The sequence below is a fragment of the Ranitomeya imitator genome, chromosome 10 (genome assembly GCF_032444005.1).
Source record: "Ranitomeya imitator isolate aRanImi1 chromosome 10, aRanImi1.pri, whole genome shotgun sequence".
Taxonomy (NCBI): Eukaryota; Metazoa; Chordata; class Amphibia; order Anura; family Dendrobatidae; genus Ranitomeya; species Ranitomeya imitator.
The window spans coordinates 111,845,163-111,872,988 of record NC_091291.1 but is presented as its reverse complement, the minus strand read 5'-3'; the positions used below and the strand labels follow the sequence as shown (position 1 = coordinate 111,872,988).

Sequence of the window (27,826 nt, the reverse complement as noted above, 5' to 3'; positions counted from 1 at the left end):
TTACAGCTTCATGTGTCTACAAGGCAAGAAGGCCTGGTTGGGAGACCCCCGGTCAGTCCGGGCATTGTGGGATACCCCCGGTCAGTCCGGGCATTGTGGGATACCTGCCCTATCTCTGTAAAATCTGATTGTGCCCTTTAAGTGAATGGAAAAAAAACTGCAATGCCAGATACATCCTTGGACCAGGAGGGGCGCTGTGCTTTGCAAAATGAATAAATATATAAATAATTGCGAGTTTTTATTCTAATTTCCAAACCCCCTCCGAGTCATGCTACTATCTAGTATTAGGCGTGCACAAGGTATTATTATTAGGCCTATTGTCAGTGGTATATGCGGTCTCCAGAAGCGGGGACTTTGGGGTCAGAAGAACTATAGCTCAGTACAGCGCCCCTGGTGGTTGCAGGACGGAGGAGCACAGTTCTATTTCTCGGCTGCAGGACGGAGGAGCACAGCGCCCACTGGCGGCAGCGGCGGCGGCAGGACGGAGGAGCACAGCGCCCACTGGCGGCAGGACGAAGGAGCACAGCGAACAGTCGGCGGCGGCAAGACGGAGCACAGCGCCCACTGGCGGCGACAGGACGGAGGCGCTCACTGAATCCCAGCGCAGAGGAAAGTCCGAGGTTGCACCGGGCTCCCGGCATTCCTCCCCGGCCCTGCGGACGTTTCCTGCCCTCCCGGATGTCCCGGGCAGAGGCTCCTCCCTGTGCTCCGCTGGCAGAGATCCTGGCAGGAGAGCGCGGCTCCGGTGAGTGACTGCAGGCTCCCGTGTGTACAGGCGGCGCCGCGGAGTATCCACCGTGCAGTAGTGTCTATCTAATGTCTGCACCGCACCGGGTATCACCAGGGATCTACTATTACTCTCGGGGACACCTGGGAACTAGTGATTTCTACCATTCACTTCCAAGATCCAAACCTCTGTCTGTTTGGGCGCAGTTCACACGTCCAGGAGCACAAGAAAAGTCATACAGAAGAAAAGTTCTACAGAAGTTCTGTCCGGCGGAAAAAACACAAAACTGATTGCAACTGGATCCATTTTTTAAACAGAAATCTATGGAAAATGGATCCGTGACTTCACCGGCTGTGTTTCTGCCATTGTTTTGTTTACTGGTTCTGTTCATACAGAGGATTACTGGGCATGTGAGCGCAGCCTGCAGGGAACTGGTGTAGTGTGTCGTTTACATGGGGCTGTGGTCGTTTACATGGGGCTGTGGTCGTTTACATGGGGCTGTGGTCGTTTACATGGGGCTGTGGTCGTTTACATGGGGCTGTGGTCGTTTACATGGGGCTGTGATCACTGAGGTCGCTTGTTCTTATTGACCTTGGTGCAGTCTCCCGCTCCGCGCTGTTCTGTAAATGTCACTGAATTATTGTCACACGTGGGACGTTCTCTGCTGTGATGGTGGAGACTGGGGGAGTAGTGCTGGGGGGCCCAGGTGCGTGTCAGTGAGCGATCCACCTGTTATATCGATGTTCACTACGCTTCTGTCGTGTCGATGAGCTGCTGCTCTCCTGTCATGTGTCTGTGAGCCGCTGCCGCTCTCCCGTCATGTGTCTGAGCCACCGCCGCTCTCCTGTCATGTGTCTGAGCCACTGCCGCGCTCCTGTCATGTGTCTGTGAGCCGCTGCCACGCTCCTGTCATGTGTCTGAGCCACCGCCGCTCTCCTGTCATGTGTCTGAGCCACCGCCGCTCTCCCGTCATGTGTCTGAGCCACTGCCGCTTTCCCGTCATGTGTCTGTGAGCCGCTGCCGCTCTCCCGTCATGTGTCTGAGCCACCGCCGCTCTCCTGTCATGTGTCTGAGCCACCGCCGCGCTCCTGTCATGTGTCTGAGCCACTGCCGCTCTCCCGTCATGTGTCTGAGCCACCGCCGCTCTCCTGTCATGTGTCTGAGCCACCGCCGCGCTCCTGTCATGTGTCTGAGCCACCGCCGCGCTCCTGTCATGTGTCTGTGAGCCGCTGCCACGCTCCTGTCATGTGTCTGTGAGCCGCTGCCGCGCTCCTGTCGTGTATCTGTGAGCCGCTGCCACTCTCCTGTCGTGTGTCAGTGAGCCGCTGCCGCGCTCCTGTCGTATATCTGTGAGCCGCTGCCACTCTCCTGTCGTGTGTCGGTGAGCCGCCGCCGCGCTCCTGTCGTGTATCTGTGAGCCGCTGCCACTCTCCTGTCGTGTGTCAGTGAGCCGCTGCCGCCGCGCTCCTGTCGTGTATCTGTGAGCCACTGCCGCTGCTCTCCTGTCGTGTGTCGGTGAGCCGCCGCCGCGCTCCTGTCGTGTATCTGTGAGCCGCTGCCACTCTCCTGTCGTGTGTCAGTGAGCCGCTGCCGCCGCGCTCCTGTCGTGTATCTGTGAGCCACTGCCGCTGCTCTCCTGTCGTGTGTCGGTGAGCCGACGCCGCTCTCCTGTCTTGTCGGTGAGCCACTGCCGCCGCTCTCCTGTTGTTTCAGCGAGCTGCCGCGCTCATGTTATGCTGTATTTCTACCAAGTGCCGCATGTCATGGTTGCAGCGGACCTCTGCGGCCCCTGTATGTGCGGAGCAGATGATGTGTGGTTACCGCGCCCTCCCATTTCCGTTCCGCCGGTTCATTGTCATCCGTGCAGTGACGCTCTGCGTTGGCCATGTCTGATGATGGACGCCTCAGATCTGACTGTAGTGATAACTCCGGGTTACACGGAGCGCGGACCTGATGTTGCCGGTGATGTTTCGGGCTGCCAGTAACTGGTTGCTTCTTTCTCTGCAGGTTTGGGCTTACCCCGATGGCTTGGACAGACGTTCCCCAGCAGACCCTATACCTGTCGGAGCAGGTGACCGTCCTCTTGTCCTGTGCGCTCTCTTTTCTGGGATCTCTGCTCATCATCTTCACCCATGTCCGTTGGCCCGAGCTCCGGAGTCGTCCTCGCCAGCTGCTTCTCTTCCTGTCGGTGGCGGACTTGATCTCGGCCGCCTCCTACTTCTATGGAGTGCTGCGAGATTTCCAGGGCACGAGCTGGGACTGCGTTGCCCAAGGAGCCCTGTCTACCTTCTCCAACACCAGCTCGTTCTTCTGGACGGTGGCCGTGGCCCTGTACCTCTATATCACCATTGTCCAGTCCCAGCAGAGTCTCGCCGAGCACATGGTGTACTGGTTCCATCTCATCAGGTTGGTACAAACGGCAACGTGAACGTTCATCCACTGCCAGGAAACATGGCGGACGGTGAGCATTGCCCGCTGGCCTCATTCCTGCCATGATGCCCAATGCTCCTCGCATTCCCACAGTGGAGGCAGGTGTTCAGCCTCTACTTGGTAAGTTCTACTGTCAGGAAACTGTCAGCAATGACTCGGCTTGCTGACTGTTTCCACTTTCAGTATAATATTTTTTTAATACTTTTCCACATTTAGAACATCCCAACCATTTCATGCCGCCATGTGTAATAATGGGCAATGGCTGCTGAGGATATTCCGGTGGCGCAGTGTAACAAGTGCGAAGCTGATACATAACACCCATAACTTCTATATTATTTACTGAAAATCTAAAGACAAAAATAAAATGTCGCTTTCCTTCCCCTTTTCTATTCTGAAAAAGCGTTACTGAAAGCAGCATTAGTTTCGGTGGCAGTGACGGAGCTGAGATGCTTCATAGGACAATAGCAATCCATAGTCGTCATCGATAATATAATCCGGTGGAAGTTGTCATTATTTAGAACATTCCATGTTGGTGAGCAGGACGGTGGTGATGGCCCTGGAGAGGAGACGGCAGGACAGACTGCAGCGTGCGGGTCGTGTGCCCGGCTCAGGGGGAGCGTGCATGGATTTACAGCACATAGAAAAAAGGATAAAATATGTTAGAATCCAATATATCTGATTATGCGTCCCCCTCATATCTGCTGTCTGGGAACGCTCAGGTGGTTCTGTACTCAGTAGTCGGCATCGGATTCGGCTGATTTAAAATATTTATGGGCACCATATGTGGATTTGTGTTTGTCACCCAGTGTATTCATGGATGGTCACGTTCTCCTGGCAATCACCAAACCCAGACTCATCCATCAGATTCCAAAGTAGTGTGATCCGTCACTGTACAGAACACGTTTCCTCCAGAGTCCAGTGGTTGCGGCTTTACACTACTCCACCCGATGTTCAGCATTGTGCTTGGTGATGTACGGCTCCATGCAGCTGCTTGGTCATGAAGCTTCTGGTGGGGGCGTTCATCCCTCTAGGTTCCCATTGCGTTAATGGGACCGCGCTAACGGACAGCGTTGCACGGCGAAATTAACGCCGTGCAACGCGTCCGTTAGCGCGCCCATTAACAGCAATGGGGACGCGCATCACTAGCGCGTGCCATTTTTGGCACGCGCTAGCGATGTGCCGGTGTTTTGTGGCGTGCCGCGGACGCTGCTTGCAGCGTCCGAGGCGCGCCCGCGGTCCGTTCCCCTCTCTCGCAGATCAGAGATCTGCGAGAGCGGGGACGTTTAACGCAACCCCTTTAAAACACATTGTGTTAGCGCAATCCGCTAGCGCTAGGCGCTAAACGGATTGCACTAACGCAATCTGAACCTAGCCTTAGTGTGCTGCTCGTCTCCAGAGCCGTCGATCTTCTTTACAGGCCGGTCTTTGTCTGCGTGGAGCGTTCACACTTCTGTAATGTCTCTGGAGCTGTCGCTCGTCTTTACAGGCCGGCCTTCGTCTGAGCGGAGCGTTCACACTTCTGTAATGTCTCTGGAGCAGTCGCTCTTCTTTACAGGCCGGCCTTCATCTGAGTGGAGCGTTCACTCTTCTGTAATGTCTTCAGAGCATTCGCTCTTCTTTACAGGCCGGCCTTCATCTGCGCGGAGTGTTCACACTTCTGTAATGTCTCTGGAGCTGTCGCTCGTCTTTACAGGCCGGCCTTCATCTGAGCGGAGCGTTCACTCTTCTGTAATGTCTCTGGAGCTGTCGCTCGTCTTTATAGGCCGGCCTTCATCAGAGCGGAGCGTTCACACTTCTGTAATGTCTCCAGAGCAGTCGCTCGTCTTTACAGGCCGGCCTTCATCTGCGCAGAGTGTTCACACTTGTGTAATGTCTCCGGAGCAGTCGCTCGTCTTTACAGGCCGGCCTTCATCTGAGCGGAGTGTTCACACTTCTGTAATGTCTCCAGAGCATTCGCTCGTCTTTACAGGCCGGCCTTCATCTGAGCGGAGCGTTCACTCTTCTGTAATGTCTCTGGAGCTGTCACTCGTCTTTATAGGCCGGCCTTCATCTGAGCGGAGCGTTCACACTTCTGTAATGTCTCCAGAGCATTCGCTCGTCTTTACAGGCCGGCCTTCATCTGCGCGGAGTGTTCACACTTCTGTAATGTCTCCGGAGCAGTCGCTCGTCTTTACAGGCCGGCCTTCATCTGCGCGGAGTGTTCACACTTCTGTAATGTCTCTGGAGCAGTCGCTCGTCTTTACAGGCCGGTCTTCATCTGCGCGGAGTGTTCACACTTCTGTAATGTCTCTGGAGCAGTCGCTCGTCTTTACAGGCCGGCCTTCATCTGCGCGGAGTGTTCACACTTCTGTAATGTCTCTGGAGCAGTCGCTCGTCTTTACAGGCCGGCCTTCATCTGCGCGGAGTGTTCACACTTCTGTAATGTCTCCGGAGCAGTCGCTCGTCTTTACAGGCCGGCCTTCATCTGAGCGGAGCATTCACACTTCTGTAATGTCTCCAGAGCATTCGCTCGTCTTTACAGGCCGGCCTTCATCTGCGCGGAGCGTTCACACTTCTGTAATGTCTCTGGAGCAGTCGCTCGTCTTTACAGGCCGGCCTTCATCTGAGCGGAGCGTTCACACTTCTGTAATGTCTCTGGAGCAGTCGCTCGTCTTTACAGGCCGGCCTTCGTCTGAGCGGAGCATTCACACTTCTGTAATGTCTCCGGAGCTGTTGCTCTTCTTTACAGGCCGGCCTTCATCTGCGCGGAGCGTTCACACTTCTGTAATGTCTCCGGATCCGTCGCTCTTCTTTACAGGCCGGCCTTCGTCTGAGCGGAGCGTTCACGCTTCTGTAATGTCATCAGCGTCGCTCATCTACGGAGCTGTTGCTCTTCTTTACAGGCCGGCCTTCATCTGCGCGGAGCGTTCACACTTCTGTAATGTCTCCGGATCCGTCGCTCTTCTTTACAGGCCGGCCTTCATCTGCGCGGAGCGTTCACACTTCTGTAATGTCACCGGAGCTGTCGCTCGTCTTTACAGGTCGGCTTTCGTCTGAGCGGAGCGTTCACGCTTCTGTAATGTCATCAGCGTCGCTCATCTACGGAGCCGTCGCTCTTCTTTACAGGCCGGCAGTCGTCTGCGCAGAGCATTCGCGCTTCTGTAATGTCTTCGGAGCCGTCGCTCGTCTTTACAGGCCGGCCTTCATCTGCGCGGAGCGTTCACACTTCTGTAATGTCACCGGAGCTGTCGCTCGTCTTTACAGGTCGGCTTTCGTCTGAGCGGAGTGTTCGCGCTTCTGTAATGTCTTCGGAGCCGTCGCTCATCTTTACAGGCCGGCCTTCATCTGCGCGGAGGGTTCACGCATCTGTAATGTCACCGGTGCGGACTTTGTTGATGCTTCTAATGTCACGGGTTAGTTCTGGGGTTTTACTGTTTAGTTGATGAACTCTGCGAGACCTCCGCTCATCTTCTATCATCGGAGTAAACAGAATTTCATGTGACCCCCGGCTATAGATTACTCCGCACATTTCTATCTGCGAGAGTGAACAATGACCACTTGTCTGACACATGGGAAGCACTGACCATCGCTCGCTGCTGTCCGTAGAGATGGTTGTAGGGAGATTCTCATCTCTGACACTTGCGGCGCATCCACAGGAACGGCATCTATCTTGAAGGCCCCTGACTTGTGGTTTCGTGAACGGAGATGTGGCTAGCTGTAGAATGAGTTAACTGTAAATTGTCAGCGAGTTTAAGACTGATGCTATACAATGCGACTGGCCGCACTTCCAAGGATCACCAAACCGTGCAACAATTGGCCTTAGTGGTTGCAGACTTTCCGTCCCTTATGGTTAGCTAACATACGTGTCACCTTAAGACTGGGTTCACACGGGCGTATTTCACCGTCTATACCACAAGCCCGGACTGGCCGTGGATCTCCTGACAAGAACATACAGCCTTTTGTGTGTCTGAGACTGTAAGATCAGGTTGGAAGACTCGCGGTCATCTGTGCATTGTGGTCCATATATATGGACCATGACATAGGTCTGCGTGAACCCTACACGATTGGGCGACGGTCCTGGCGGCAGCTTGTTTCTGAAAAAACAAAAGGATCGTCAGTCTGAAATCAGACAAACCAGATGCTTCTCTCCCCCAACAATCATCTGTGGCGGCCCCCATACACATTGGACTGCTGTGCTGACCCCTCGATTTTTATTTTCCTGTATATTTTTAAAGGGGTTCTCCACTACTCGGGCAACCTCTTATCAACGCCTATGTATCCACCTTGTAAAATAATATTTATACTCCCCTCCGGTACCGGCGCCTTGCAAACAGTGTCTACACCGGCTTTCCCAGGGATCCCATGACATTGTCATGCAATCCCTGCGGCTAATCATCCCTAGCTTCCCTCTCCCTGCCTTCAGACTAATCTGGAAACCAGACCAAGATTGCACAAATCGTAACTTAACATAAGGGACACTGAGAGAATAAACCATGAATATTGCAGAAAGAAGCGTCAAGCAGAGCAAAGCACTAAGAATAGTCCCCGCAGCCTGACTGGTTTTGCAATCTAGCTCTGCTACATTGGGCGGAACCTTCACACAAATTGTCCCTTATTAGAATAAGCTGCTCCAGCTCAGCAGCCGCCCACAATACCATCATGATTTTATTATTGCTGCAAAGTCTGCTGCAGGCACAAATCACACATTTATCAAAAATGGGTATTTGGTGCCCAAACATCGCGCCCAAATATTTATCATATGTGGCATCTTTATGGTAAACTGCAAATTTCACAAGTGCAACTTTTTAAATATGTTTAGTGCACTTCCTAATGTTAAGTCTGAGACTAACGTGCCAAATGTCGCACGTCAGTGCAGATTGTGCACACATTGCATGTTCAAAAATGGTTGCAGAATGTAATGCATGACTTCCAGTCTCGAATATGCAACTTTTTTTTTTGCAAAAATGCAATTGTAAATATTTTCAGAACTTCATAACAAAAGCTTAAACTTGCGTCCTTTTCCCGCCATGTTTACGTTTTGTCGCAGATTCTAAATGATGTAAAACATGGATCCATTTGGCTTAGGCAGTTAATGTCTCCAATGTGCTCAATGTTTGGTACCAATGCAATAATTAGGGTATGTGCCCACGCTGCAGATTTTCCCGCAGCGGATTTGGACAATCCGCAGTGCAAAACCACTGCGGTTTTCACTGCGGATTTTCTAGCGGTTTCTTCTGCGGATTCTTCTGCGGGTTTTCACCAGCACTTTCCTATTGGTGCTGGTTCAAACCCGCTGCGGAATCCGCACAAACAATTGACATGCTGTGGAAAATAATCCGCAGCGTTTCCGCGCGGCTTTTTCCGCAGCATGTGCACAGCGGGTTTTTTTTTCCCGTAGGTTTACATTGTACTGTAAACTTTGGGAAAACTGCTGCGGATCCGCAGCAAAATCCGCAGCGTGTGAACACAGCCTTAATATCATCTACAGAGCAGTGGGGATTCTTGAGATCTGGTGTCATGGGGTTTGAGTTGAGAAACTTTGCAAAAGGGAAAAGTGATTGCACAATCGCTCCGCGACTATTGTTAACGACAGGACACAGCAGCATGACCTGATGTAGCCGTTATATTAAATTCTGTGGCATGGCGCTTGTGCGTGGGGGTCTATTGTCTGTTTGTTAGGCAATCCGTGCATGTGTTGCGGCCATCGAACAGCCACGAGACATGCGGGGACTAGAACATAGTGTTAGAGCACATCGCAGATACTCTATTAGCACTCGAGCATGCTCAGATAACACCTTATCCCAGCACGCTCACCATAAACTTTGTAATATTGGGGCATAAAATAGTTCTATAAATATGCAAACTACTGATTAATGGGAACGATTATTTATTTTTAAATGTACGTATTTGTGGCTAAAAGTAATTTTTGCAATTGGGTTTCATAAAAAATGTTGCACTGTTTGCCATTTATAGCCTGTGTGCTGGACTGTTAATTGCAGTGAGTTAACTGAGCATCTGTCAGTGAGCTTATTCTGATGACCCAGTGAGAGAGTTTATAATTCTTTTATGCCTTTTCCTGAGCTCCTCTCAGCTGATTTATGACCACAGGTCACATCAAAGTTAAATTTTCAGGGTAACAAAAAGCCTCTAAAAGACAAACGGTGCACAATCTTTAATGGTATTGAATGGCAGAATTTTATTTTTTCGCCCCCAAATACATGCATTTAAGTGAAGAAGAATGTCAAGAGGTGTCCAACCCATTTAAGGCTGAATTCAGACGGTCGTTGCCCGTGTTATAATTCAGACGACGCACAGATGCAACACAGGCTTAAATAGTTTCCAAAAGGGCGCCAAATATTTCCTCGACTTTTCGATTATCATACCGATAGAGATACTGCACAAGAACAGGGCTCAGCGTGATTTTTTTTTTTTTAAAGATTTTACTGGAAATTAATTCCCTGCTGTCACTTATGACTTGGTCTTCTGTGCGAACCTTATCTGCTATGTTCTCCCTTAACATGAGTGCGTCTCACTTTCAGGGTCAGTAGCAGCAATTATTACACTTTTCTGAATATGTTTTAACTAAAAGTGTGGCATTTGGAATTTAAAGTGAAAAAAAATAAAAATAAAAATGTTTTATGTAATTTCATGAGAACGCCTTCCCACTATGTCTTTGAAGATGCTGCAGAATTGTGCATTTTTGGTGCATTTTTTTCATTATATTTCTACAGGCAGCCTGGAAAACAAAAAGGCAATTATGTATTTAAGTGAATTTAATAAATGTATTGCAAAATTAATTTTCAGATCTGCAATAAACAGAGCAGATTGCCTATTTTGGTGGAAAAAAACGCACGTGGGAAAATGTCCTAAATCTGCAAAGAAGCTGCGCACACAGCTCGTTATTAGCGTCCAGCCGCTAGTCTGCAATGGGGTGTATGTCTCAGGGGGGATTATTTTGGGAATTTGTCCGTATGATCTTATAGTCATTGTTTCTATGGATATATCGGTGTAATGTATGTTTTGAATAATACCCAATTTAAGCAGAGCGGATTAGTCCTGTAAGTCGGTGGACTTTATCCTGCAGAAATTGGCTAAAGCCCCTGGTAATAGGGTTATTATTACATGGAAAGCTTGTTTTCTCCAGTGACAGACTGGGAAAAAAAAGTCATAGAACCAGTACAAATGCATGAAACATTTCCCAGTCTAATGTAGCTTTTAGTTTTCGTTTCTTAAATATTTTTACCAATATGTCATATTAAAGGGATTTTTACTATTCAATATTTACCAGGATGAAGGGAGTGATCTAGAATATAGAAATAATTTCTGCATCCCATTCTAGACATTCAGCGCTCCAGTGGTCTCCGCAAGGACGTCCCATCCATTTAGTGCCCTCGCCACCGAGGCGAAGTGGAGAATGGCGGCACCGGAGCCGCAGTATCACTTAAACCCCAGTTCATCATTTACAGATTTTTTTTTTTTTTTAAATCACTTTACTTTTTTCTTTTGCGGTATTCGGTGATGGTTTTTGCGCCACATTTTTCGAAATGGTGCTTCAAGTTTGCACAAAATCTAAAAGGTTTACTATTTTTATGTTATTTTATTTTTTTTGCCTTTTAACCTTTTTGCAACTTTGTAGCATAAAAAGTCACGTGTTCTGATAAAATGTTGCAAAATCTGTCCATAAATTCCAGATCTACCTAAAAGCATTCCGGGAGAAAACTGGAGTATGTTTGCTCAAAAATATAGTGACTTTTTAATAAGTTGCAATTGATAAATGAGCCAAAACATCTGTAATCTTTTTTTTTTTTTTTTTTTTAATTTAATTTTATTTTTTGTCTTTTAAAATTTAAATAGTGAGCAGTTTGGAAGCAGAAGCCGCCAAAGAATGAGCAGGTTATGTACGGTAATTTAATGGCTTCCCTTCTTTTGAAACCTAAAGCAATTAAAATAAGAGGCTAACATGAGCACAGCAGGTCATGTTTACATTGCTGTGTATTTATGTTCATGCTTTAGGCCAGTCTCACACGTCCAGATAATTCTGGTACTGGAAAAATCGGTACCGGAATTATCCGTGTCCGTGAGCTCACGTAGGCCATCAGTGTGGCAGACGTGTGCCGACTGGGTACCACACGGAGCGTGCAGGAGACAGCACTAGAGATAAGCGCTGACCACTGCATCTGGTGCTGAAGCCGCCATTCATATCTTCTCTCCAGCAGCGTTCGCTGGATAGAAGATATGAAAAATCCCTTTTTTTTTTCGTGTTTAAAATAAAGATCCCTGTCCCCCCCCTGTGCTACCCGCTGTTAATAAAATACTCACCCGGCTCCCTCGCAGCGTCCTGTCCTCGCCGCAGCTTCTCCTGTATGAGCGGTCACGTGGTGCCGCCGATTACAGTTATGAATTTGCGGCTCCACCTCCCATAGGGAGGATCTTTATTTTAAACACGAAAAAAAAAAAAGAAAAAGGATTTTTCATATCTTCTATCCAGCGAATTCTGCTGGAGAGAAGATATGAATGGTGGCCTCAGCACCAGATGCAGGGGACAGCGCTTATCTCTAGCGCTGTCTCCTGCACGCTCCGTATGGTACCCAGTCGGCACACGGGCGGCACACTCACAAAATAGAGAAAAAGGAGCAACTATAATAATGAATCAGGTCCTCATTTCTTTATTTTATCAGGTTGGATTCACCCTGGCATGGTTTAAGAAGTATCATTCTTCATTTTAAAACCTCTTGTCAGAAAACGGATGTGAAGGATTACCCCTTCCTCCCACGTCACCAATCCGTGACGTCACTACCCAGGTCCAGCTCTCCGGCGCCCCCTTTGTCTCTCAGGTCAGTAAAGGGACTGCACCTAGAGCAAATGGCCGCCGGGGAGACTGCCCTGTTACCCACCCTGGGTATTCTAAGATTCGCAATCAGAGTAAAAGGATCAGCCCAAAATTAATTTATGATTTAATTGCCTTAAGGGCGCACTAGATAATTACAAGAAATATACAATCACAATATATCAAGAGTTACAGTCAGAGTACAATATAACAACAATAATACAAGGCTTAAAGGTATAAAGCTGGAGGTCAATTTACCAGGTCGAAGGTCGCTTGTGGAAGCCGGGGGGCATAGCATTCCGCAGGTCCAAAAACTTAGTTGCCGGGCAGCCCCCAGAAAGCATGTGCTTGCTCCCCTCTGGCTGGCATACCCTGTTCCTTAAGATGTCATCATCATCATCTTCTTCTGTGGGGTGAGTCCCTCCCAGTGACCTCAGCGTCTTCTTATACCTGGCTGAGCCCCCCTGCCTGCAGCTGGGTGGGCTTAGCAATCTCCACCCCCTCTGTCTCCCTGCAAGATTTATTCCAATATCTAATAAATGGGATAACTTCTCTCAGGATGATCGGATCAGCACACGGGCAGTACCAGCGCCTGTGGTTTGTTCTGCCGGTCGTACTGGGATCAAACCTGGACCCATTCGGTCCCTGTGGGAGGCTGATCCCTATATCTCGGGTTTCAGACCTTCCACCGTCACGGGAGTCACACTGTTGGATGCACAATTTCTTTAGGGTAAGGAGAATATTTTTTATGAGCCTGTACCTCGGACGATGCGTCCATAATTCACAATTCCATGTTGGAGACGGTTTGGCTGGGCTGCCATAATAGATGTGTATCCAGTGGCCACTTGGCATGCGTGTTTTAATTAAGCCCCCAAGCATTTCCAAGCCCCCTGGTGGCGTGGTTTCCTCATGGGGCTTTGAACTACAGTCTACAGTTTACACTGAGCTCAGCCCGTTAGCATACTAATAGGAACTCTATTCATTAGCAAAGGTGGGGGCCAGGAGCACTCCTGTGTCCAGGAGACAAAATGGAGTCACGCCAATCTGATAGCATGCCTGTTCCAAGATGGCGGCTGTTCCCTCATCACACCTCCCTGCTTTAGAGGGCGCTAGGGGGCATCACATTCCTGTGTTCCCCCATGCGCCCTTCCACACCTTCTCCTTGCCGGGACAACCCATCAGCATTACCATGGTCTCTGCCACTTCTGTGGCGGATGCTGAAGTGATACTGCTGGAGAGCCAGGCTCCAGCGTAGCAACCTCCCATTCGTCCCAGAGACCGAGTGTAACCAGCTGAGGGGGTTGTGGTCTGTTTCCACGGTGAAGTGGCGTCCGTACAAGTATGGCTGCAGACGTTGCAGGGCCCATACAATTGCCAGACATTCCTTCTCCATCGTGGAATAGGCCACTTCCCTCGGCAGGAGCTTCCGGCTCAGGTACAAAACGGGGTGTTCATGTCCTGTAGTGTCGACCTGGCTGAGCACAGCACCGAGGCCAAAGTCACTGGCGTCGGTCTGTACTACGAACGGCCGCGTGAAGTCGGCTGCCTGTAGTACAGGAGAGCTAGACAAGGCGGTTTTGAGCGCCTGGAAAGCTGTCTCGCAGGCGACTGTCCAGTCGACTGCGACGGGCAGCTTCTTCTTGGTGAGGTCCGTCAGGGGCTTGGCCAGGGTGCTATAGTGTGGAACAAACCTCCTATAGTACCCGGCCGTCCCCAAGAAGGACATCACCTGCTTCTTAGTCCTGGGGCAGGGCCAGGAGGTGATGGCATCCACCTTCCCGGGCTCTGGCTTCAGAGCTCCCCCACCTACCCGGTGTCCCAGGTACTGGACCTCACTCATACCCAGCTGGCACTTTTCCGGCTTAATGGTCAACCCTGCCCTCTGGATCCTCCCCAACACCTGCGCCAGGTGCTGTAGGTGATCTTCCCAGGTGGGACTGAAGATGGCAATGTCATCCAGGTACGCAGTCGCATACCCTTCCAGTCCCTTGAGCAGCGTGTTGACCATCCGCTGAAAAGTGGCAGGGGCATTCTTCATGCCGAAGGGCATCACCGTGGACTCGTACAGTCCAAATGGGGTGATAAAGGCAGAGCGTTCCCGTGCCTTAGGGGTCAGGGGAATCTGCCAATATCCCCTGCTCAGATCCATGATGGTCAGGTACTTGGCCCCGGCCAGCTGATCGAGCAGGTCATCGATGCGCGGCATTGGGTACGCATCGGTGACCGTCACAGCGTTGAGCCCCCGGTAGTCCACGCAGAACCGCGTAGTCCGGTCCTTTTTAGGGACGAGGACTACCGGCGAAGCCCACGCGCTGTTGGATGCTTGGATCACCCCCAGCTTCAGCATCTCGTCTATCTCTTGGCGCATGTGCTGCTGCACCTCGAGAGAGACCCGATATGCTGAACGCCGGATCGGGGGGTGATTGCCGGTGTCCACATCGTGGACGGCTGCCTCAGTCCTTCCGGGCAGGCTGCTAAACAGCTCCCGAAAGGGGTGTAGGGTGACCCCCAGCTGGGAACGTTGGTCCTCCGAAAGCTGGTGGCCAACCTCCACATCCTCGATGGATCCACCCGCCTTGACTTGGGTAAGCAGATCCAGGAGGGTTTCTACCTCCCCTTCCTCCGGGAGGTTGCACACTGGGTGGGCACAAGCCTCCCGCTCATGATGTGCTTTCATCATGTTCACGTGGAAGGCCTTCCTCCTTCCACGGGCGTGGTCCAGGGTGACCAGATAGGTGACGGCGTTGAGCTGCTGGTGCACGAGGTATGGACCCTCCCAGGCTGCCTGAAGCTTGTTTTGTGGGACGGGGACCAGTACCCACACCTTTTGACCCACCTGGTAGGTCCTCTCACAAGCATTCTGGTCGTACCACCGCTTCTGGTCAGCTTGGGCCTGGGCCATATTGTCATGCACCAGCTGCGTCAAGGCCGTCATTCTGTCCCGGAAGCGCACAACATACTCAATGGCCGACACTCCAGGGGTGGCCAAATCTCCTTCCCACGCTTCCTTCACTAGAGCAAGGGGCCCCCGTACACGTCGCCCATACAGGAGCTCAAAGGGGGAGAACCCCGTTGAGGCCTGTGGAACCTCCCGGTAGGCAAATAGAAGGTGTGGGAGATACCGCTCCCAATCTCTCCCGTGGGAGTCGACCAACATCTTAAGCATCTGCTTTAAGGTGCCGTTGAACCGCTCACACAGGCCATTGGTCTGTGGGTGATACGGGCTGGCTACCAGATGTTGCACCTGGATCTGCTTACAGAGAGACTCCATCAGCTGGGACATGAACTGGGTCCCTCGGTCGGTGAGCATTTCCTGGGGAAACCCCACTCTGGAGAAGATCTCCAGTAAGGCAGTGGCCACTTTGTCAGCCCGAATGGATGACAAAGCGACCGCCTCTGGGTACCGAGTGGCATAGTCCACTACCGTTAATATGAAGCATTTCCCGGAGCGACTGGGAGTGGACAGAGGTCCAATGAGATCCACAGCCACCCTCGAGAAAGGCTCTTCAATGATGGGCAGAGTTACCAGTGGGGCTTTGGGGCGCCGCCCCGCCTTCCCCACCCTCTGGCAGGTGTCACACGAACGGCAGTAGGCAATTACCTCGGTCCTCATTCCAGGCCAGTAGAAATGCTGCGCTAGCCTGGCCCTGGTCTTAGCGATCCCTAGGTGTCCGGCCATGGGAATCTCGTGGGCTATCCGCAACAATTCCGCCCTGAACGGATAGGGTACCACTAACTGTCGGTCCCTGGGCCACGCCTCCGGTGAACCCTGCTGGACCGATACCCGGTACAGCCGTCCCTGGTCCCAGACCACCCGCTCGCGGTCTGACTCCCCAGGAGGCTGTGCCGCCTGCTCCTTGAGAGCTTTCAGGCTAGCGTCGGCTTCCAACGCTGCCTGAAATCCCTGACTCGATGTGGCGAGGATGGACGACACCGCCACATCCGCTGTCAGCTCCCCGGGATCTGTCTCCTGGCCGCTGTCTGACTCGGCAGCCACTTGGTCAGAGAGGGGGAAGCCGTCGGACCTCTGCAAGGCTCCTTGGGCTCCGGCGCTCCCACTCCGGGTGACAGCGGCCACGACCGCTGTGCCCATGGGTAGCACCTGCTTCCCCCCGGCCCCTAACCAAGTCGCCGGGTCAGGCAGACTTTCCTGCCCTCCTGACATCCCGGGGGTGGGGAACTCCTGCTCTGGGGTCTTACCTGGTGGCTCCTCTCCCGGGACGCCTCCTCCCCCCATGGCCTGTTCCTCTTCCTGCAGGGGTCCTAGACTCAGCAGGCTGGATTCACTTAGGGGCCCTACACTGCCCATAGCAGCCCCTCCCTCCACCTCTGAGCTCTCCCCTACAGTCTCCTCACCTGTCCTCCCCGTGAGCCCCGTGTGTGTGGTGTCAGTGTATGGAGTACCCTCAGGTTTCACTCCCTCCCCCACTGTTGGAGGCACATTCAACACATCAACATTCACCGTAGAGTCATGACATTCTTGGGGAGCCGAACTTGGGGGTTCAGTGGCCACATACTGAGACACTAGCCGCCCCAAATCGGTCCCAAGTAATACATTAGCAGGAATATTTGACGTTACTCCCACCTCCCGCATTCCCCTCCCGGCGCCCCAGTCCAAAAACACCTTTGCGACAGGCAGCGCCGGCTCCACGCCTCCAATTCCGGAGACGGAAAGGGTTTTCCCCGGTACCAAGTCTTGAGGGGACACCACCTCAGGACGTACTAGGGTTCGTTCAGCGCCTGTGTCCCGCAGTCCCATGACCGCTGAGCGGCCGATAGTGACGGGTTGGTAATTGTCCAGGGACCTCCCACCACCCCCTCCCACACATAAAACAGTGGACGGTTTCGGGGACATGGATGGGGCCTTAAGACGCTGGGGACATGCTGTCTTGAAGTGCCCCAGCTGGTTGCAGTGATGACAACGTCTGGGTTCTGCGCCTGGCCTGGAGAGGGCAGCAGGGGGGTACACCCCTTGCACTCTGGGGGCTGGGGAAACAGGGGCAGGATTGGGCTTACCTCCTCTCCAGGTGCTGCTGGCAGGCTTCTTCGGCTCAGGCGCCCTGTTATTGGCATACTCATCTGCCAGGGCGGCTGTAGCAGAAGCCCCCTTCGATTTCCGGTCACGGAGGAACTGCTGGAGGTCCTCTGGGCAGTTCCACAAGAACTGCTCCATGACGAACAGTTCCTGGACCTCCTGGCGGGTGGTGAGCGCTAGACCCGAGGTCCAGTGCTCTGCAGCTCTCAGCAACGCCCGCATGTGGTCGGTCCAGGTGTCCTTTGGGCCCCGCTGCAGGCTCCGGAACTTCTTGCGGTAAGACTCTGGGGTGAGGTTGTAGTGCTGGATCAGGGCCCGCTTGATGCTGCTGTAGTCCTGCTCCGCCCCGGCAGGTAAGTCCCCCAAAACTTCCAGGGACTTACTCCTCAAACGGGGGGTCAGGTATCTTGCCCACTGATCCGGGGCCAGATGGTGTTGAAGGCAGGTCCTTTCAAAGGCCAGCAAGAAGGAATCCAGGTCTCCATCCTTCTCAAGCAGAGGGAAGTCCTCGGCCCGGACTTTGAAAACCCTGGACTCTGGCGGTGCTGGGGCGTCCAGCGGGAGCCCGCGTTGAGCCATCTCCAGTCGGTGCTGGCGCTCCGCTGCTCTCTCTGCCGCTGCTTGCTCCGCTGCCCGCTCAGCAGCTCTCTCTGCCCGCTCCGCTGCTTCACGGCGTTCTGCACGCTCAGCCTCCGCTGCTTTCTCTGCAGCTGCCATGAGTCTCATATAGGCGTCTTCATTACCCGCCTCGAGATGTGCTACTGCCGCTGCAACAAGGGCCGCTGATGTGGACAGGCTGGGGCGGGTAGGTGGTGGGTAGTCCCTTGCCGGACTAAGCACGGGTGGCTGGCTCCTTGGGGAGTCTGGGCTGAGCTCCCCCTCGCCTGGAACAGTACCGTCCACCACCACCTCCTCATAGGCCATAGCACTGGCCTGCGCCCTCACTGCACTCCTGGTGCCCTCCGCCATCTTTGGAACCTCTGGTTACTGACACAGCTGTACCCCTGACCTTGCACACAACTTATTATATCTACACTCTGACCGTCTAGTGCTGGGCTGACCTTAAGACCCCAGCAGTGAAAGTTACCACTGGTAGTCTTTAGTGTCTGGGAGTAGGGGTCCCACGCACACTATTACTCTGATCCCACGTACGCTGCCACCACTGTGAAGGATTACCCCTTCCTCCCACGTCACCAATCCGTGACGTCACTACCCAGGTCCAGCTCTCCGGCGCCCCCTTTGTCTCTCAGGTCAGTAAAGGGACTGCACCTAGAGCAAATGGCCGCCGGGGAGACTGCCCTGTTACCCACCCTGGGTATTCTAAGATTCGCAATCAGAGTAAAAGGATCAGCCCAAAATTAATTTATGATTTAATTGCCTTAAGGGCGCACTAGATAATTACAAGAAATATACAATCACAATATATCAAGAGTTACAGTCAGAGTACAATATAACAACAATAATACAAGGCTTAAAGGTATAAAGCTGGAGGTCAATTTACCAGGTCGAAGGTCGCTTGTGGAAGCCGGGGGGCATAGCATTCCGCAGGTCCAAAAACTTAGTTGCCGGGCAGCCCCCAGAAAGCATGTGCTTGCTCCCCTCTGGCTGGCATACCCTGTTCCTTAAGATGTCATCATCATCATCTTCTTCTGTGGGGTGAGTCCCTCCCAGTGACCTCAGCGTCTTCTTATACCTGGCTGAGCCCCCCTGCCTGCAGCTGGGTGGGTTTAGCAATCTCCACCCCCTCTGTCTCCCTGCAAGATTTATTCCAATATCTAATAAATGGGATAACTTCTCTCAGGATGATCGGATCAGCACACGGGCAGTACCAGCGCCTGTGGTTTGTTCTGCCGGTCGTACTGGGATCAAACCTGGACCCATTCGGTCCCTGTGGGAGGCTGATCCCTATATCTCGGGTTTCAGACCTTCCACCGTCACGGGAGTCACACTGTTGGATGCACAATTTCTTTAGGGTAAGGAGAATATTTTTTATGAGCCTGTACCTCGGACGATGCGTCCATAATTCACAATTCCATGTTGGAGACGGTTTGGCTGGGCTGCCATAATAGATGTGTATCCAGTGGCCACTTGGCATGCGTGTTTTAATTAAGCCCCCAAGCATTTCCAAGCCCCCTGGTGGCGTGGTTTCCTCATGGGGCTTTGAACTACAGTCTACAGTTTACACTGAGCTCAGCCCGTTAGCATACTAATAGGAACTCTATTCATTAGCAAAGGTGGGGGCCAGGAGCACTCCTGTGTCCAGGAGACAAAATGGAGTCACGCCAATCTGATAGCATGCCTGTTCCAAGATGGCGGCTGTTCCCTCATCACAACGGAAATCTAGTTTATACCAAAAAAAAAACAAAACTAAAATGTTATCCTAAATAAGCAGCTGCAACAAATATCAGTTTATGACTGGAGTTAGAAACAACATAAACTCAAATCTTTTCTTGTGTGGAAATCCCATGCCTACAGTGATACATTGTAACAAACCAAAGCTGTGAGCACGATAAGGTCAATTCAGTTTTTTTTTTTAGCCCTTGTAGACATTGAAAATTGCTTCCGTTCTCTGCTGTCATAGATCTGAGGAATCTGCACAATGTAGCAACAATTTATAATCTGTTGTATCCTTTAGAAACTAACTGATTATATTTGCAAATACAATACAAAATGATATAAAGAAAACAAAAGAAGGAAAAAGGAAGAAAACAGGAGCCTGCGACATCTGAACCTGACACAAGAGACTCAGACTACACAATTATAGTCCTTGTCTTAGTTTCTTGTCACCGAGGAGACACATAAGTCTGCAGGGGAGCTGTATACTCATTAATAAGACCTTTTCAATGAAGACTATTAGGAAAAGTTGTGTTTTTTTAAATTTCCAATGTATTAAAGCAATAAAAAAAAATGCTTTTGATGTGGGATATATCCTTAGGGCTTGTGCTCATGACTTTTTTCAGTTCTGTGTACTGCCTGAAAAAGCACTAAATAAACACTGAAAAGAATGAACATGTGATTTGTAATTTTTAAAACCATTTGCCGTTCATATGTTCATGTTCTTTTAACCGCTTCAGGTTTCCAATGCCATCAAGCCGCTAAAAATAAGTGACCCGACTGTTTTTTTCATCCTTTTTTTTTTTTTTTTTAACTTGGCAGCCTCTCAATAGTATATTAAAGACATAGTGTGCACATGCCCTTAAGAATGAGTTATTACTATGGCTCAGTGGTTAGCACTGCAGCCTCGCAACGCATTTGATGATCAGGTCTGTAAAATGCTGTTGAATATGATGGCGCTGTGTGAGGAAAGCATAATAAATGACAGAAATTGATGACATATGGTTATATTGATAAAGGGCCTCTCTTTTTTTATTCTTCGGATTGGTGGGGGTCCCGGCAGTTGATCCCACCAATATGACATCACTTTCTCAGATCGGAATCCTTTTTAAAAATGTATTTACAGACCTGTGAAATAATAAATGAAAAAAATCAGAAGGATACAAATGAGTAGTCCTCATCTGGGCTTTTTTTTTATTACTGTTAGGCTACGTTCACATTTGCGTTGTTGGGAGTTGCGTCGGCGGCGCAACGCATGCAAAAACGCATTGTTTTGTGACGCATGCGTCCATTTTTGGCTTGATTTTAGACGCAAAAAAAATGCAATATGCAGCGTCCTCTGCGCCCTGACGCTTGCGCCAAAAATGACGCATGCGTCACAAAACGCAAGACAACGCATGTCTATGCGCCCCCATGTTAAATATAGGGGCGCATGACGCATGCGTTGCTATGCGTCGCCGAACCTGCGCCCGACGCAACGCAAATGTGAACGTAGCCTTATTCAGGTATAATTTTTTTCTTGAGTTATATTACCTCTTTTTATCCTCTAGAATTACTGTATACAGATGACATTTGGTTTTCTGTGCATTTTTCTGCGCCTTCATTCCTACACAATGGCATGAACTGTACAGCTAAATCCTCTTGTCCTGAAGAAGGTGCAAGCCTGGTCTTCTGTATAAGATTGGGGTCAGACCTGGCACTGAGCGTCTCCCGAGAGGTCGGACAGAATGTAAACAGACGGTGTCATCAGTATCACGAGCCGCAATCCGAGAAGTTCTGGCCGCTCAGAGGGGATTATTTATAGCATGTTGCGTTGGTCAGGCACTTACCTTGGCTTCTCCTTGTTATTATAGTGTCAAGTCATTTTTTTTTCTTGCTTTTGGATTTTTCCTTTCCAAATTCTACAGAAATTAACATTTTTATTTTTTAATTTCATTAAATAAAATATCAATCTGCTTTTGTTTTTTTTCCCCATGGATAGAACATGTATCCCTTAGTTTATATGGCTGCTCACATGTCTGTGTTCTTTTTTGTTGACAGTGTCTTTATAAAAAAAAAATTAAAAAATGTCCTATTTTCATCCCAGTCACAGATTAGAATTGTTCATTCACATCTAGTTGCCTCCGTGTGATGTCCGCTTTTCATTGACTTTGCTATTAGAAGCTTAAGAAACCTCCCTTAGTTATTTTTTGCATACAAAAAAAAATCACTGATGGTAAAAACTGACACCCGGAAAAAAAACACTGATGAAAATTAGTCTCTTTATTTCACGTACAATGTCTGAATGAGGTTTAATTCCAGATAAAAAAAACTGACCATAGTGATGGAAGTTAAAAACACACCGAGCTGACATTTGGTGGATCAATCCCCATCTTGGTCTGCAACTTCATCTTGGCATATTGATTATTAGGGTTACTCCCAACTGGGCAAGTAATATGGGAGGGGGTCAGAGCACTGGGACCCCCACTGATCCGTGCAATGTGGCTGTGAAATGCGCCATTAGAATTGAGAAGAGTCTTATCTATAGGACAGAACCCTTTCTCGTGGTGGTCACCAGTGGCGGACCCCCATCATCGGACAACTTGCTGAGTTGAGAATACCCCTTTTACATAAAAAACAAATAAATTGAAAACTCACATCCTTAAGTGACATTCTCACTTATTAGCTTACAACCCAAACGTCATTCAGACACAGTAGCTTGTCCTCCTGACTTAAACATTTTTCAAACGGGATGGCAAGTTCTTTGTCAGATACTGGGTTTCGCCATTCCAGCTTTTTCAGGGGCCTACTTGAATACTGAAAAGGAAAGCTATGCTTCTCTATCTCATTGGGTTTAAGAGGTTACACCACGGAGGAGTCAGATGATTCAATCAAATTGAAGATATATGTAGTATATGTGGAAGTACAAGGCAGAGCTAACCAGTGACAGCAGTTTATACACCGTCTTCTGCTTACTTGATGGTGTCAGGGAGAAAATAACTTCAGTAGCTGGGTTTGGTCTGCATCACGCCTGGGTGGTAAAGTCTAAACTGCATGCAACAAGACCGGGAAAGAACCTACTCCTGGTCATGTACGTTATATAATGTCCTTGTATAAGTGCCTATTGTTGGATATTCTCATTGTGTTGGTTACATTATTTGTTGTATAACATGGCGTTCTCTGTGCACAGCTGGGGGGTTCCGCTGGTGATCACTATGGCTGCCGTGTACCTCCAGAAGATCGGTTATGACGCATCCTACGTGTCGGTCGGTTGGTGTTGGATCAACATAGAAGCTAAAGACAAGCTGATATGGATGCTTCTAACGGGGAAGGCCTGGGAGATCCTGGCGTACCTGATCTTACCGGTGCTGTACCTACGAATAAAGAAGCACATCGGTAGAGCGGTATAAACACATTCTTAATATATATTTTTGAACACTAAATCTAGAAAGTTCTCTAAAATAAAAAGAATTTCCCTGCACTTCCCCCTTATTCTACCCTTTCATTCCATTCTGTCTGATATTCCAATTTAACAGCGACAGTGACAGTGACAACGACCAATGATCAGGCCCCTGATGGGAGATCGTTGGTCATTGGGGAATGATCAGGACCTTTTTTTGGTCGCTGATCACCCACTGTCATCGCTGGATCGGCATGTGTGACGCCGATCCAGCGATGTGTTTACTTGTAACCACGGTAAATAACGGGTTACTAAGTGCAGGGCCGCGCTTAGTAACCCGATATTTACCCTGGTTACCATTGTAAAAGTAAAAAAAAAAAACACTACATACTCAGATTCTGATGTCTGTCATGTCCCCCGCCGTCAGCTTCCCTGCACTGACTGTGAGGGCCGGCCGTAAAGCAGAGCACAGCGGTGACGTCACCGCTGTTACTGCCGGCGCTGACACAGAAAGTGCAGGGAAGCTGACGGCGGGGGACGTGACAGACATCAGAATGTGAGTATGTAGTGTTTTTTTTTTTTCACTTTTACAATGGTAACCAGGGTAAATATCGGGTTACTAAGCGCGGTCCTGCACTTAGTAACCCGATATTTACCCTGGTTACCCGGGGACTTCGGCATCGTTGAAGACAGTTTCAACGATGCCGAAGTCTTTCCCCCGATCGTTGGTTGCTGGAGAGAGCCGTCTGTGTGACAGCTCTCCAGCGACCACACAACGACTTACCAACGATCACGGCCAGCTCTATCGCTGGTCGTGATCGTTGGTAAGTCGCTTAGTGTAACGGTACCTTTACTCCTTTCTGCCAGTCACCAGCTGGAATGGGAACAGATCAGCAGGTGATTGATTGACCTCTTTGTTCTCTGCGAATATTTCAAGGCTGTTCCAGTCTGACAAACTGAGGACAAATATTTCTTATTAACATACTTTATTTTTTTTCTAGGTTTAGGGATCCCTTTAATTGTTTTCAAGGGATTTACAGGGCAAATAATTGGCAGCTGTCGTTTAATAGACTGTTTGGACCCGTCGACTGCACTTAAATCTGCACTGAATGATCGTTAAAACAATTGTTCTGTGCACATAAAATATAATTTTTCTCGGCGGCTCATGTCCTGTTTAAAGGACGTGCTGCCGAGAAAAATTTTATTTTTAAGCTGGCTTGAAAATAATTTCCACTTGACAAACAAGCGTTTTGCTCATTGATCGGGTGATTGGCGGTCTGTTTACACAGACCAATAATTGGGAAATTAACTTTCCTAGAAATTGTCAGTCAGTATAAATGAACCTTTAACGTTTGGATCCTCACCGATCAGAATGCCATATCATATCCTGGCGGTATAGTATGACATTCCTAGATGGTAAGACCCCTCTAACTGAAGTGTAACGTCTGTTCCAGACCCCTCTTTATAAAAAGTGACAGATCCCCTCCTATACCCCCTGCGGTTACTAGATTGATTCACTTCAGTTGTACAAAATGTACAGTATTCTGATAAGACCAGGGGGCACAATCGTGTTATACACGTAGCACCCTTATTGCTGTCTATATTTTTTTTTTCAATGCAAGTTTTTAAAAAAATAAAAAAATCTATATGTTGTATGTAATTTTCGTTGATATTTATGGGGGCAAGATTGCAACCTGCCACTAATTGACAATCAATAGATGCAGTGTATCCCTGACCTTCCAGCAGCTATATAAGCCAGATAATAATGGATACATGTCATTTTCTGAGTTAATGAATGGTAGGCGCTGGGTCATCTGCTCCTTAGTGATGTTCTGCTGCTGCCCATGATGTGACTTCTCCCTTCTTCCTTCAGCATAGGGCATTGTCTGAATACCGTCCGATCCTGACGCCCGCTCCCGTGTGCCAGCCTAGAGCTATAGCAGACAAGAAGCTCATTTTCATCCCCATCATCTTCATCTTCCTCCGTATCTGGAGTACCATACGCTTTGTATTGACTCTCTGCGACTCGCCAGCCGTGCACAACCCCATCCTTGTCGTATTGCACGTAAGTGGGACCATCGCCGGTCTTATCATAAACCAGAATTATTAACACAGAATATTCTGAGTACCATATGGTCATGTACCAAAATCAAATATGTCATAAATCGGGATACAACAGCAGATGGAGTATCAATGACAAACATTGGACAGGAGGGGGAGACAATTAAAGGGTTTGTCCATTTTAAGGGACAGGTTTTTTTTTTCTTCTTTAAATGCATTTATTTGGGGCTACAATCTTTATTGCAATTGGGTTTCATTATTCATTTTGCATCGTTTGATTTTTACAGGCCTTTTGATTAAATCCAAATTTGATTCACTCACTATTTCTCAATTAACTTATTCTGCAGCCGGCAGTGGTCAGTGCAATATAGGGACTATATAAAGCAAAGTGTGCAAACTTTTTAAGTAAACCCAATTGCAAAACTTATTTTTAGCCCCAAATGGCTGCATAGAAGTAAAAAACCATACACCCAAAGATGGATAGTCCCTTTAAATATCTGGTTGACATCTTTCTTTTAGTGCTTTGGGACTCTGGTAACAAGAAGAGATTGTCCAAACCTCCTTAAAAAGGGACTTGATGGGTCAGTATTGGTTGGGGTTCAACATTCGGCACCTCCGCCGATTAGGTGTTATCTCCGATGGCAGCTGGATGCGATCATTAATCAAAGCAATCAGCACAGCACCATTCATACTATAGTGGCCGTTCTCAGGTACTGCAGCTCAGCGCCTTTTGATGTGAATAGGAGCTGAACCTCAGGACCCAGGAAATAGCGCTACACAATGAGTGGAGTTGCGCTGCCCGACTCTGTTTACATCTGGCAGAAATAAGAAACATCTGATCGGAGGGGATATCGGACCACCACCATTGTGAAGTTAATGACATTCTAACAATAGGTCATCAGTATTTTAAAAGGAGTCTGTCACCTTCACAACTGAAAATAAACAATTTATACATTCATATAGGGGACTTGGCCCCTTTAGAAATCTTACTTGTGCTGTAGATTTTAAGTATTTTTCTTGATGTTAAAATAGTTTTTTTACATATGCAAAAGTGGGGTCTTTGGTGAACCCATGGCAGGACCAAGTGCTCGGGGCACTGTTCCATCTCTCTCATTACCATCTTCCTCCCTTCCCCTTGTGGTGATTGACAGTGGCACTTCCTGTATCGAATCCTCAGCCCTGCCTGCACTCACTAACGCTGCAGGAGCCGAGAACATCACAGTGTCATTGGGTTCGGGCACCCTCTTATCTCCCTCTTCTGTTAGTATCGGCTGCTAGCTGCATGCAGGAGCCAGTGGATGATGCTCACAGGACAAAGGGATCAGAGGGCGTCCGAACACACTGACATTGTTTGTGTGCTGTGCACTCTTGCAGTGTCGGTGTGCAGTGCTCAGGATTCAATACATGCAGTGCGCAGCAAAGTGCTGTCAATCATCATAAGGGAAGGGGAAGAAGATGCAAATTGAGGGGGTGAAGCGGAGCACTTGGGTTCACGGAAGCCCCCTAATTTCCATATGTTTCTATAAAAAAAAATCAAAAAAGTAAAATTTACCGTACAAGTAGGATATTTCTAGGAGCCACGTTCCCTATATAAATTGTTTAGTTTGTTTTGGAGGGCACAGACCGACTCCCTTTAAGCCCGTAAAACTTTTTACGAATCAAATAATGTTAATTGATTATGTCGTCTTTATTGCAGGCACATTGGATCATGGACTCGTATTATATTTCATACTTTTTTCTTTTCTCTTCCCAGGGTATTGGTAATAGTTTCCAGGGAGGAGCGAACTGCATCATGTTTGTTCTGTGCACTCGAGTTATCCGGACGCGTCTGATCACCTCGCTAAGCTGCTGCTGCAAGTCTGCCGGACCGAGTGACTTCAGAGAGAGCGCCGCGTCCGAGGGCTATGCGTCCGAGGGCTATGCATCCGGCTACGGCTCAACCGGACAAACACCAGACAGCCAGAAGTGGTTGCCTCACCTGCCCAGCACCTGATCCCGCCGGAGTCAACGCCATCTGCCCCGGCACCATCTGTAGATCGTCTTCCCCTTAGACTTCAGTTCGCTGGTGTAAGGCTGAATCCGGATTTGCCGTGTATGCGGAGCCTCGGTGCCCGTGTATACTGAATATACAGGGCTGACATTACGTAGAGGTTATTTTTCTATAGAAGTAATATGTGCACTTTATTAGAATAATGCTCAGAGTTTACAATCCCTTTTGCACTTGGCTGGGGAAAAATCCTAGAACCCAGGTCGCCAGTGCACTTAGCTTTGGATGCCAACACCAAGCTTTAATGTGCAGAGTCAAAAACCATGAATTTTTCAAGCAGAGATTACTTTAGAAAATGCTCCTTTTTGGGGGGGAAAGGGGGTGTTGTAGGAAATTTTCTTTTCCTGAAATGGTTTTGAAAAGTTTTTTTTTCTTTTCTTCTAAAGTTGCAGTTTTTTTTATTGGTTTGTTTTGACATTACAAAGTTTGGAGAGGTTTCCTTCAGGATCCTCCTCCAGGAAGTGAACATGCACTTTTATTTTTCACTACCTCTTCAGGAAAAAAAAAAAACAGCTAAAAAAAACAAAAAAACTCCTATGAACAGAAAAGTGGATTTTACATAGAAATGAATTGAAAGAGTTTTCCAGGATGATTTTGGAGAGGATCTGCTGCATGAAAAAAAAAAAAAAAAGCAAAAAGTCCTCCAAAAATTCTTTGAACATAATCTAACTTACAGTTACAATTCCTATTGTCGAGCCACCTAAAAAAGTCACATTGGCTCCTCCGAAAGTGATCTATTCCGACCGTGTGCGCTTATGGACACTCCGCGGTAATGGTGCTAAGTGCATTGATGGTCACAGCCCAGAGGTGCCGGTAACATGCTGGCCTACAGCAATCTTTTGTATATAGATGCTCCGCACCGTATATGATTGTTTTTTATGGATCTTTCGAGTATTCACGTTCACAGTCAGGGTCTTTCTACAATCTCCCATAAGTGACCTTCAACATTTTCTATACCTCTTACCACACTCTCAGGCTTCGGCGATTGTTGCCCCTTTTGTAATCAT

At 49.0% G+C, this 27,826-nt stretch overlaps 1 protein-coding gene across 1 annotated transcript; it reads left to right on the top strand.

Moving 5' to 3' along the window:
• Positions 1 to 574: 574 nt before the first annotated feature.
• GPR157 (G protein-coupled receptor 157) lies at positions 575 to 27,458 on the top strand. The gene is made up of 5 exons (XM_069742326.1): positions 575 to 745; positions 2,735 to 3,133; positions 22,502 to 22,715; positions 24,585 to 24,776; positions 26,526 to 27,458. Exons 2-5 carry the CDS (start codon positions 2,751 to 2,753, stop codon positions 26,763 to 26,765), a joined length of 1,029 nt encoding a protein of 342 aa, XP_069598427.1. The 5' UTR covers positions 575 to 745; positions 2,735 to 2,750; the 3' UTR covers positions 26,766 to 27,458.
• The last annotated feature ends 368 nt before the right edge of the window (positions 27,459 to 27,826 follow it).

Excerpts from the sequence above, each read along its gene's own strand:
- GPR157 (XM_069742326.1), top strand. The coding sequence starts at position 2,751 with ATGGCTTGGACAGACGTTCCCCAGCAGACCCTATACCTGTCGGAGCAG. Across the intron at positions 3,134-22,501 it reads TACTGGTTCCATCTCATCAG|CTGGGGGGTTCCGCTGGTGA; the intron begins GTTGGTACAAAC and ends CTCTGTGCACAG. Across the intron at positions 22,716-24,584 it reads AGAAGCACATCGGTAGAGCG|CATAGGGCATTGTCTGAATA; the intron begins GTATAAACACAT and ends TTCTTCCTTCAG.